At 42.9% G+C, this 13,056-nt stretch overlaps 1 protein-coding gene across 1 annotated transcript in view; it reads left to right on the top strand.

Annotated features, from left to right (window-relative positions):
• col16a1 (collagen, type XVI, alpha 1) overlaps nt 1-13,056 on the top strand; it is a gene marked incomplete at its 3' end in the record, with an annotated part of 565,824 nt that overhangs the window by 206,042 nt on the left and 346,726 nt on the right. Inside the window, exon 22 of the mRNA XM_059954228.1 lies at nt 10,830-10,874. Within this exon, the coding sequence (XP_059810211.1) occupies nt 10,830-10,874 (45 nt within the window). The remainder of the gene's footprint in view (nt 1-10,829; nt 10,875-13,056) is intronic.

Below are 13,056 nucleotides of genomic sequence, written 5' to 3'. Positions count from 1 at the left end.
TAGATATGGTGTAGCTAGGAGGGATTAGTGTTTGTGTTTTTGATTTGCTTTTTAACTGGTTCCATATGACGATAAGGCATAGAAACAGAATTTAGTCATTTGGCCCATCAAATCTGCTCCACCATTCAATCATGGCTTATCCTTTTTTTTCTCCTCCTCGACCCCATTTCCGGCCTTCTCTGCATAACCTTTGATGCCATGTCCAATAAAGAACCTATCAATTTCTGCCTTAAATACACCCAGTGTCCTGGCCTCCACAGCTGCATGGGGGAAGAAATTCCACAAATTCAACACCCTCTGACTAAAGAAATTTCTCAGCATCTCTGTTTTGAATGGACACCCCTCTATCCCTAAGCTGCAAACCCCTTGTCCTGGACTCTTCCACCATGGGAAACATCCTTTTCACATCTATTCTGTGTCGGCCTTTCAACATTTGAAAAGTGAGATCCCCCACCTCCTTCTAAAGTCCAGCCAGTACAAACCCAGAGCCATCAAATGTTCCTCATATGATAACCCTTTGATACCTGGGATCATCCTTAAGAAACTTATCTGGATCCTCTCTGATGCCAGCACATCTTTTCTAAGATGGGCAGTCCAAAACTTTTCACAATGCTCAATGTGAGGCCTCACCAGTGCCTTATAAAGCCCCAATATCAACTCCTTGGTTCGGCACAACATTGGCCTGTTCCTGTGCTCTTCTAAAATTTAAAATCATTTTACCTCATCCCATCACAGACTGGATAATTACAAGTTCAGTGCCATTGATCAGAGATCATAAGAAACACTTAACAATGACAAGTTCAAAAAGATATTGGTCTGAGCAGTACAATGTCGGTGGTTCTTGAATTGTGCACGTTCAGTGTACTTGGTCTCAATTACAGGTAATGTTAAAGCACCCTGCAAAATTGCTATATTAATGGAAATAACTTTAATTTAGAGGAATATGGGCATGTACAGAATCTTCGTGTATTATGAAATAGAATGGCTAAAGCAGAGGTACCCAGCTGTAGTGCCAAGATCACATGAGCATGGATGGCCTTAAAGTTATGCTTCTTTGGCAATGAACTTTGTGTCCTTACTGGTTACAGGAGTAGTTCAAGAAGATTAGAGCCTGGCAAATATTATTCTTTTGTTCAAGAAAGGTAATAGGATTTACCCTAAGAACTAAAGGCCAGTGATGAACAAAATATTGGAGAGGATTTTGAGAGATAGGAGTTGCGAGCATTTGGAGAAACATCGTGTGATTTATTGATAGTCAGCATGGCTTTATGATGAGCAGGCTTTGAGGAAATAACAAAACCAACTGATGAAGGTACAGCAGTGGCTGGGGTGTACATGGATTATCTCCTTGGTAGGCTCGTTCAAGAGACATGGGATCCAGGGAAAGCTGGCCGAATGGATTCAGAATTGGCTTGCCCAGAGAAGGGAGAGGGTAGTATTAGATGAAGTGACCAATGGAGTTCTACAGAGGTCTGTTCTGGGACCCCCTGCTCCTTGTGACTTACATAAATAACTTGGATGAGGAAGTGGAAGGGTTGATTAGTAAGTTTGCAGATAACATAAATGTTAGTAGAAGGTTGTCATTGGTTAAAACAGGACATTGATGGGATGCAAAGCTGTGCTGAGAAGTGGCCATTGGAGTTCAATCCAGAAAAGTGTGATGTACTTTGAATGTTTGAAATTGAAGGCGGAATAGAGGTTAATAGCAGGATCTCAGCAATATAGAGGAGCAAAGACATCTCGGCACCCACTTCCATAGATCCCTCAAAGTTGCTGTGCAAGTCGATAGTGTGGTTAAGGTTATAGTGTGTCAGCTTTTATGAGCTGGGTTTGTGGTCAGGAGCTGCAAAGTAATATTGCTGCTGTATAAAACTCTGGTTAGGCCATATGGAGTATTGAGTTCCCTTCTGGTCACCTTATTATAGGAGGGATATGGAAGCTTTAGAGAGGCTGCATAGATGATTTAACAGGATGCAGCCTGGATTAGAGAGCATGTCAAGAGGATAGGTTGAGTAAGCTTGGGATTTTCCCTTTGGAGCGAAGGGGGATGACAGTGACTTGATAGAGATTTATAAGAGACATAGGTAGAGTGGACAGCCAGAGACTTTTTTCCCAGGGCAGAAGTGGCTGATATGAAGAGTCATAATTTTAAGATAATTGGACAGAAATGTAGTGGGGATGTCGGAGGTAGTGCCTTTAATATATCGGGAGTGGTATTCATGGATGGCCCTGAAGGTGGCAGAGGCATTTAAAAACAAAACTCTTAAATAGGCACATAGATAATAGAAAATGGAGGGCTTTGTGGGGGAGGGGGAAGGTTAGATTGATCTGAGAGTAGATTAAAAGGTTGGCATAACATCTGTACTGTGCTGTAATGTTCTATGTTCATGTTGTAGGAATCATTAGGTAGGAAGGTGTTTTCAGCTGCAGGAAGCAAAGGTATTCAGCCTCTGTATACAGCAGCAGACAACCTGTGTCCCCATAGAAAGGAGGCAAAAGGCTGCATAAAATGGAGACAAAGGATAGTAATACCAAGGCAATTGCAAGCAAGACTGTGGAATAACATGAAGGAATCACCTAGAGGATTTATCTAATTGCCTGGCATTGACGACAGCTGGGTGGCACATTAGGACCAGGAGTCAACCGTTTACATAAAATATAGAACAGTACAGCGCAGGAATAGCCCTTCAGTCCGTAATGTGCTGAACATGATGCCACATGATGTAAATAGAGTACCTCCTAGCTTCATATGCCCCATATCCATCTCCTCCTGCATTCTCATTCTCCTATCTGAAACATCTTTATTGTATCAGCCTCTACCACCACCCCAGCACCGTATCCAAGCACCCACCACTCTTAACAAAAACTTATCTTGCACACCTCTAAACTTTCTCTATCTCACCTGAAAGCTTTGCCCTCTGGTATTTACTATAGTATCTTTATCCTGAGGAAAAGATTCTGTCTGTCTACTCTATCTGTATCCCTCAATTTTATAAATAGGGTGTAGGCCATTCAGCCCTTCTAGCCAGCACCGCCATTCACTGTGATCATGGCTGATCATACACGATCAGTACCCCGTCCCTGTCATCTCCCCACATCCCTTGACCCCGCTATCTATAAGAGCTCTAACTCTCTCTTGAAAACATCCAGAGACTTGGCCTCCACTGCCTTCTGGGGCAGAGCGTTCCACATATCCACCACTCTCGGGGTGAAGAAGTTTTTCCGCATCTCTGTTCTAAATGGCCTATCCCTTATTCTTAAACTATGCCCTCTAGTTCTGGACTCACCCATCAGCGGGAACATGCTTCCTGCCTCCAGTGTGTCCAATCCCTTAATAATCTTATATGTTTCAATCATATCCCCTCTCATCCTTCTAAATTCCAATGTATACAAGTCCAGTCGCTCCAATCCTTCAACATATGACAGTCCTGCCATTCTGGGAATTAACCTTGTGAACCTACGCTGCACTCCCTCAATAACAAGAATGTCCTTCCTCAAATTTGGAGACCAAAACTGCACACAATACTCCAGGTGGGGTCTCACCAGGGTCCTGTACAGCTGCAGAAGGACCTCTTTACTCCTATACTCAATTCCTCTTGTTATAAAGGCCAGCATGCCGTTAGCTTTCTTCACTGCCTGCTGTACCTGCATGCTTGCTTTCATTGACTGATGTATAAGAACACCTAGATCTCGTTGTACTTCCCCTTTTCCTAACTTGACTCTATTTAGATAGTAATCTGCCTTCCTGTTCTTGCCACCAAAGTGGATAACCTCACATTTATCCACATTAAACTGCATCTGCCATACATTTGCCCACTCACCCAACCTGTCTAAGTCACCCTACATTCTGCATCCTGACATTTCACACTGCCACCCAGCTTTGTGTCATCAGCAAATTTGCTAATGTTACTTTTAATCCCTTCATCTAAATCATTAATGTATATGTCCCCCCTCGCAAGGGACTGAATATCATTCTTCACCAAGAGAGCCACCCTACCCCCTCTGCCAGTCAGTCTGGGGTGAGAGGAGAGGGATGGGGATGCAGCCAGAACTGCACATTATGCACAATTGCAGCCCAGTGGTGCTTTTATACAGCAGCAACAGGATGGGGTTCCTTTACTCAGTACCCCAAATGATGAAAGCTGGCGTGCCATACACCTTCTATCTAACTACTTGAGTTGCCACTTTCAGGGAAGTATGGACTTGAACTCTGTACATCAATGCCGTTAAGGATCCTGTATACTTTTCCCTGATGTTTGATCTCTGAAAGTACAGCTCTTAACCAGATTAAACTTCATCTGCTATTTCTTTATATCCTGCTGTCTCCTTTGACAGCCTTCTTCACTACCTGCAACTCCGTCGAATTTGTGTTGAATGCATACTTAATTACCATCCTGCCGCTATCTGCCACTTGTGTACTGTGCCTTATATACTGAGGTCCCAGCACGGATTGCTTCAGAACACCATTGTTGACAGAATAACACTCTTCCAGCCCTGCCCTTTGCCTTCTATGGGCAAGTCAATTCTGAACCCCAATGGATGACTCTACTTTGGGATCTTCTCAGATACTTTCTTAAAGTTCACTTAGGCAACCTTCTTTGCCTTACCTTCAATCACCTTTATCACCTCCTTAAAAACTCAGTCAAGTTAGTAAGACATGACATGCCCACACAAAGCCATGCTGAGAGTCCCTAATTAGCTCATGTTCTTCCAAATGTGAGCATATCCTATCTGTAAATATCCTCTACAATAATTTCTCTACCACTGATGTGAAACTTACAGGTTTATAATTCCTTGGATTATCTATTTTTCCCTTCTTAAACAAAGGAAAGACATTGACAATTCTCCAGTGCTCTGGGACCTTACCTGTGGCTAAAGAGGATACAAAGATCTTAAAGGGCACAAATTTCTTCTGTCATTTAATAAGGCCATAGCCAATTTGACTGCAGGTTCAACTCTGAATTCCCACCTACCCTTGGTAATCTTGCCACCACTTGCTCATCAAATATCTGTCTACCTTATCAAATTTATTCATCATGTGTTCTTTGCAGCGTACTGTGAAGTGTGTCATTTGCATTAACAACCAGCACAATCAAGGATGTGCTGGGGTTAACTCACAAATGTCACTACACATTGCAGTGCCAACATAGCAAGCCCACAATGCTCAGCAGAACACAACAAGCAACAAAATTGTTAAACATGCCCTGATTCTCACTCCCACCCACGTGGACAATCTTCCAACTCCAGTACAGACCCTCAGAGCTCTAGTCTCCAGGCTTTGGCCATAGGGATTAAACTTTCAGATTTCCGATTGACCTTCAGGCTTTGATTTTAAGCATCAGCCATTGGACTAACTGATGAAGAGAACCCGAACTCCAGGGTTCAAGCTGTAAGCACACTGACTTACCTGCCCTCAAACATCATGTTCACGTGGACCTGGGACAGTCCAAAATCTAGACAAGTCCTTCATCATATAGTAAAGTATCTGGGTGGAGGCCTGGACATCGATTCAAAACCTGTTCCTGCCTTCCTACCTATCTTTATCTTTTCAGCAAATTTACTGAATACCTTACCTTACCTTACCTTACCTTAACCCACTTGTTGCATCTTATCAGCCAGCTAAAACTTATATCTATTCCCCACTTCCATCCATCCATGCTATCTTGACCCCTATGAACTCATATTGCTTATTTATGTATTATTATTTCTTCTTTTTCTTTTGTATTTGCACAGTTTGTTGTTTTTGCACACTGGTTGTTTTGCACCTATTGGGTGTAGTTGTTCTTTGATTCTATTGTACTTTGAGGATTTACTGACATGCCAACAAGAAAACGAATCTCAGTGTTCTATATGGTGACATATATGTACTTAGATAATAAATTTATTTTGAACTTACTTTCTGTTGCATCTTTTGATGCATCAGCTTATCAAATGCCCTCTGGAAATCTAGGTACAGCACATTCTTCAGGTTCCCTTTGACTACAGAAATGTTACATCTTAAAGGAACTACACTAAATTTGTCGAGTATATTTTCCCTTCTACAAAACCATGCTGATTTCCCCTGATAACCTTGAAGTTGAAATGTCCAGCTGTGACAAAGATGTCTTCCTTAAAAATTAAGAGGTTACATTGCAACTTCATAAAACTCTAATTAGGCCACATCTGGAGTATTACATACAGTTTTTGCTTTGAAATGAAAAACACAACTACAGCTATGAAAATCCCTGCTGCACCTGATGACCCTGTGATCTCTGTCTCAGAAGCTGATGTTTGGTCGTTTTTAAAGAGACTGAACTCTCACAAGGTGGAAGGTCCCAATGGAGTACCTGGTAAGGCTCTGAAAACCCGTGTCAACCAACTAGCGGGAGTATTCAAGGATATTTTCAACCTCTCACTACAGGCGGAAGTTCCCACTTGCTTAAAAAAGTCAACAATTATACCAGTGCCTAAGAAGAATAAGGTGGGTTTCCTTAACGACTAGCACACACATCAACAGTGATGAAATGCTTTCAGAGGTTGGTCATGACTAGACTGAACTCCTTTCTCAGCAAGGACCTGGGCCCATTGCAATTTGCCTATCGCCACAATAGAGCAATGGCAGATGCAATCTCAGTGGCTCTCCACATGGCTTTAGACCACCTAGACAAGACAAACACCTACGTCAGGATGCTGTTCATTGACTATACAGTAGCTCAGCATTTAGTACCATCATTCCCATAATCTTAATTGAGGAGTTGTAGAACCTGGGCCTCTGTACCTCCCTCTGCAATTGGATCCTCGACTTCCTAATTGGAAGACCATAGTCTGTGCAGATTGGTGATAACATATCCTCCTCACTGACAATCAACACTGGCGCACATCGGATGTGTGCTTAGCACATTGCTCTATTCTTTATATACTCATGACTGTGTGTCCAGGCATAGCTCAAATACCTTCTATAAATTTGATGATGATACAACCATTGATGGTAGAATCTCAGGTGGTGACGAGAGGGCATACAGCAGTGAACTAGTGGAGTGTGCCACAACAACAACCTGGCACTCAGCATCAATAAGATGAAAGAACTGATTGTGGACTTCAGGAAGGGTAAGACGAATCCCTCCGCATAGAGGGATCAGAAGTGGAAAGAATGAGCAACTTCAAGCTCCTGGGTGTCAAGATCTCTAAGGATCTAACCTGGTCCCAACATATCAATGTAGTTACAAAGAAGGCTATACTTTATCAGGAGTTTGGAGAGATTTGGCATATCAACAAATACACTCAAATACTTCTATAGATGCACTGTGGAGAGCATTCTGACAGGCTGCATCACTGTCTGGTATGGAGGGGCTACTGCACAGGACCAAAAGAAGCTGCAGAAGGTTGTAAATCTAGTCAGCTTCATCTTGGGTACTAGCCTACAAAGTATCCAGAACAGCTTCAGGGTGCAATGTCTCAGAAAGGCAGCATCCATTATGAAGAACTTTCAACACCCAGGGCATGCCTTTTCTCACTGTTACCATTGGATAGGAGGTCCAGAAGGCACACACTCAGCGATTCAGGAACAGCTTCTTCCCCTCTGCCATCTGATTCCTAAATGGACATTGAATCTTTGGACACTACCTCACTTTTTTTAATATACAGTATTTCTGTTTCTGCATGTTTGTGAAAATCTATTCAATATATGTAATTTATTTACTTGTTTATTGATTATTATTATTCACTTAATACTTTTTTCTCTGCTAGATTATGAACTGCATTGAACTGCTGTTGTTAAGTTAACAAATTTGATGTCACATGCAGATGATGATAGATCTGATTCTGATTTGGTGTTCTGGTCGTCCGACTACAAGAAAGTTGTTGAGGCTTTGGAGAAGATGCAGAAGATAAAGGGAGATCTGATGCAGGTTTATAAGATTATGCAAGGCATAGATAGAGTGAAGAGAGAATACTTGTTTCCCAGGGTTGAAATGTTTAATACCAGAGGGTATACATTAATGCTGAGAGGGAGTAGGTTCAAAGGGGATGTGAGGGGTAAGTTTTTTATTCAGAGTGGTGGATGCCTGGAAAGCGGTACCTGGTATGGTGGCAGAGACAAATACATTGGAGCCTTTTAAGAGATGTTTAGATAAGCACATGAATGAGGATGATGGAGGGATATGAACATTGTGTAGGTAGGAGGGATTAGTGTTTAAGGTGTTTTGATTTATGTTTTAGTTGGTTTACCACAACATTGTGCGCCAGAAGTTCATCTGCTGTGAAGTTCTAGAACATAGAAAACCTACAGCACAATACAGGCCTTTCAGCCCACAAACCTGTGCCAAACATGTCCCTACCTTAGAAATTGCCTAGGGTTACCTATAGCCCTATATTTTTCTGAGCTCCATGTACCTGTCCAGGAGTCTCTTAAAAGACCCTATCGTATCCCCCTCTACCACTATCGCCAGCAACCCATTCCACGCACTCACCACTCTGCATAAAAAAACTTAACCTTGACATCTCAAGTCAAGTCACTTTTTATTGTCATTTCGACCATAACTGCTGGTACAGTACACAGTAAAAACGAGACAACGTTTTTCAGGACCATGGTGTTACATGACACAGTACAAAATCTAGACTGAACTACATAAAAAAAAACAACACAGAGAAAAAAACACAGAACAACTACACTAGACTACAGACCTACCCAGGACTGCATAAAGTGCACAAAAGAGTGCAGGCATTACAATAAATAACGAACAGGACAGTAGGGCAAGGTGTCAGACCAGGCGCTGGGTATTGAGGAGTCTGATAGCTTGGGGGAAGAAACTGTTACATAGTCTGGTCATGAGAGCCTAAATGCTTTGGTACCTTTTCCCAGGCAGCAGGAGGGAGAAGAGTTTGTATGAGGGGTGCATGGGGTCCATCATGATGCTGTTTGCTTTGCGGATGCAGCGTGTAGTGCAAATGTCTGTGATGGCAGGAAGAGAGACCCTGATGATCTTCTCAGCTGACCTCACTATCCGCTGCAGGGTCTTGCGATCCGAGATGGTGCAATTTCCGAACTCCTCTGTACCTACTTCCAATCAACTTAAAACTGTGCCCTCTCACGCTAGCCATTTCAGCCCTGGGAAAAAGCCTCTGACTATCCACATGATCAATGCCTCTCATCATCTTCTACACGTCCATCAGGTCACCATTCATTATCCTTTGCTCCAAGGAAAAAAGGCCGAGTTCACTCATCCTATTCTCATGAGGCATGCTCCCCTATCCAGGCAACATCCTTTCTCCTCTACATCCCTCCTGTGGTTTCCACACCCTTCCTATAGTGAGGCTACCAGAACTGAGCACAGTACTCCAAGTGGAGTCTGACCAGGGTCCGATATAGCTGCAACATTATCTCTCGGATCCTAAACTCAATCCCACTAGCTAATATATCTTTCCTTTCCACCCCAGCTGCAATTTACAGTAGGATCCTCTATACTTGATCCCCTTGTCCACTCATCCCTCCCTACTGATCTCCCTCCTGGCACTTAACTCTGCAAGCGGATAAGTGCCACACCTGCCCCTACACCATGACCACAAGACCACAAGTATAGGAGCAGAATTAGGCTACTTGGCCCATGGAATGGTCCTTTTTCTCATCCTCCCCAGCCCCACTCCCCATAACCTTCGATGCTTTGTCCAATCAAGAACCTATCAATCTCTACTTTAAATACATCCAATGACCTGGCCACCACAGCTGCCTGTGGTAACAAATTCCACAATTCTCCACTCCTTGGCTAAAGAAATATCTTCACGTCTCCTTTTTTAAACAGACACCCCTCTATACTGAGATTGTTCACTTTTGTCCTAGGCTCTCCCACCATGGGAAACAACCTTTCCACATCTACTTTGTCTAGCCTTTCAACATTCAAAAGGTTTCAATGAGATCCCTCCTCATCCTTCTAAATTCTAGCAAGTACAGACCCAGCGCCATCAAACGTTACTCGTATGATAACCCTTTCATTCCTGGAATCATCCCTATGAACCTCCTCTGACTCTCTCCAATGCCAGCACATTCTCCCTCACCACCATCAATCCTTCCAAGTGACGTGACTGACTTGCACTTTACTTGCAAGTCTGTTTGGTCATCTACTGTATTAGGTATTCCTGATATGGCCTCCACTATATTAGTAAGGTGCAGTGTAGATTGGGAAACTGCTTCTTCAAGCATCTCCACTCCGTTCACCAAAAAAGGCAAGATTTCCTGGTGGGCACCCGTTTTATTTCTACTACCCACTTCAATTCCAACATATCAATCCACACTCAGGATGGAGGAGCAACACCTTATATTCCATCTGGGTAGCCTCAATGGCATGAACATTGATTTCTCTAGCTTCAGGTAATTTCTCCCCCCTCACCATTCTCTTTTTCCATTCCTCATTCTGGCTTCCCTCTTACCCCTTCTCTTCTCCTCGCCTGCCTATCACCTCCCTCTGATGCCCCTCCTCCTTCCCTTTCTCCTGTGGTCCACTCTCTCTCATCAGATTCCTTCTTCTTTCACCCTTTACTTCTTCCAACTATCATCTCCCAGCTTCTCAGTTCACCCCCTACCCTCAATGATTAGCTTCACCCTCACCAGGTTTCACCTATCACTATCCTTCCATTCACCCCAGGTTCTTCCCTCTTCTTTCCAATATGATGAAGGGTCTCGGGCTGAAACTTCGACTGTTTGTGCTCCTCCAAAGATGCTGCCAGACCTGCTAAGTTCCTCCAGCATTTTCTGTTTGTCGCCCTGGATTTCCAGTATCTGAAGAATCTCTTGTGTTTATTCATAGGATGTGATGTGTCTCTGAGCTGTCATATCAATTCAAATTTTTGTTGTATAGGGTATTCCCGGAAAACCAGGACTGCATGGGCCAAAGGGAGAGAAGGTAAGCCTGTTAATTATATTTTCCTAAATGTTGCCTCAGTAAACAAACTGATTATTTTAAATATTATTGAGTGCTGCAGCAATGTTCACACATAAAATCCGGAAAAATGGAGTTCAACTCCCTTGTAGAGGTAATGTTTTGAAAAGAGAAGGAGTGGGTTACCATCATCATCTACATCATACATATCATGTTACATGATAGAGCAGACTTGGGCTGAGTGGCCTTGTCCTGCTCTTATCTTGAATGTAATTTGGAGATGCTTTGGTCATGATGTTCCAAAACCTTTCACTGAAATATAACTACTGGGCTCACCTGGAAGTACGTACCCTTTATCTCCTTGTCTCCCACTCTGTAACCAACTCCCTACTTATCCCAGTAGATTGTCTCCATACTGTGCACTGTCACCTTTGTTGACCTTGTGGTACTTCGATGTTTTTCCATCTGCTGTAGTGGTTAGCATATCAAGTTAGTTAGTTAGTCTTGGATCAATGTGTATTTGTTCAAGTGTTCACTCTCACAAGAAGCATCCAAGCTGTATTCCTTTGTCTCTATTAAACTAACATGTCTTTCATTACCTGATTTATTTCCCTTGGATTGGAAAAACTGCCTTTCTAGATTAAGGGTAATGATCTTTCTGACCAGGATTTCGCTTCTTCGCATCTGAGTTATGAACAGACGACCACTGGGCCACTCAAATCTGTACCACTGTGTAGTGATCCCTCTCCACTCCACACCGCCCCCCCCCCCCACCATCACCTTGCACATCATTGATTATCAAGCATATATCTTCATTTAGCTTAACATTATCCAAGTATCTGCTCCATTCCCCTTTCAGAAAGAGAGTTCCACAAATGCATGATGCTTACAGAAGAACTTCACCATTTGTCTTAAATACCTGACCCCTTAATTCTTAGTTATCTGATCTTGTTCTAGATTGTTCCAAAAGAGAAAATATCTTCTCCTCAGAATCTATTGCAATCAAGTCTCTTTTCTCTCCAAAACACCAGTGGACACAAGCCTAGCCAGTGTACAGTTTTGGGCCCCTCATCTTAGAAAAGATGTGCTGGCATTGGAGAGGGTCCAGAGGAGGTTCACGAGGATGATTCTGGGAATGAAAGGATTATCATATGAGGAATGTTTAAAAGCTTTGGGTCTGTATTTGCTGGAATTTACAAGGATTGGTGGGGTGGGAATCTCATTGAATTTATTCAAATGTCGAAACGCCGAGACAGAGTGGATGTAGAAAGTATGTTTCCCATGGTGGAGGAGCTTAGGACAAGAGGACATAGCCTCAGGATAGAGGGGCATCCATTTAAAATAGAGATGCAGGGAAATTTCTTTAGCCAAAGGGTGGTGAATTTGTGGAACTTGTTGCCACATGCAGCTGTGGAGGCCGGGTTGTTGGGTGAATTTAAGGCAGAGATTGATAGGTTCTTGATTGGACATGGCATCAAAATTAGGGGGAGAGGGATGGGAAATGGGGTTGAGGAGGCTAAAAAAGGATCAGCCATGATTGAATGGCAGAGTGACTCGATCTCGGCCCAAGACGTCGACAGTGAGTCCTGACAAAGGGTCTCAGCCCGAAACATCGACAGTGCTTCTCCCCATAGATGCTGCCTGGCCTGCTGCGTTTCACCAGCATTTTGTGTGTGTTGCTTGAATTTCCAGCATCTGCAGATTTCCTCGTGTTTGCCACAAAAGGTAACAGGTTTAAGGTGCTGGGGAGTAGGTACAGAGGAGTTGTCAGGGGTAAGTTTTTTACTCAGAGTGGTGAGTGCATGGAATGAGCTGCCAGAAAACTATATAGGCACTATATATGACATATATATATGACAACCCTACTGCTACGATTAAAATCACTGGATATTTATCAAATAGTTTTACCCTAGAAAGGGGCACGAGACAGGGTTGTGCATGGTCACCGCTACTCTTCGCATTATATCTTGAACCATTAGCTCAATACATCAGGCAAAATGAAGGTATAAGGGGAATTACTATTAAAGGGACAGAGCATAAATTGGCCTGTTACACGGATGATATTTTGACCTATCTAGGGCAACCAACATACTCTTTACCTGAATTGATGCAATCCTTTGAACAATATGGTCAATTATCAGGATACAAGATCAACATAGATAAAACCCAATTACAGTCAATTGGTTGAAAAAAACCCAATTGGTTC

The sequence above is a fragment of the Hypanus sabinus genome, chromosome 30, assembly GCF_030144855.1.
Source record: "Hypanus sabinus isolate sHypSab1 chromosome 30, sHypSab1.hap1, whole genome shotgun sequence".
NCBI classification, from domain to species: Eukaryota; Metazoa; Chordata; class Chondrichthyes; order Myliobatiformes; family Dasyatidae; genus Hypanus; species Hypanus sabinus.
The sequence above is the reverse complement of the archived record's forward strand: the minus strand, read 5'-3'. Positions and strand labels throughout refer to the sequence as shown.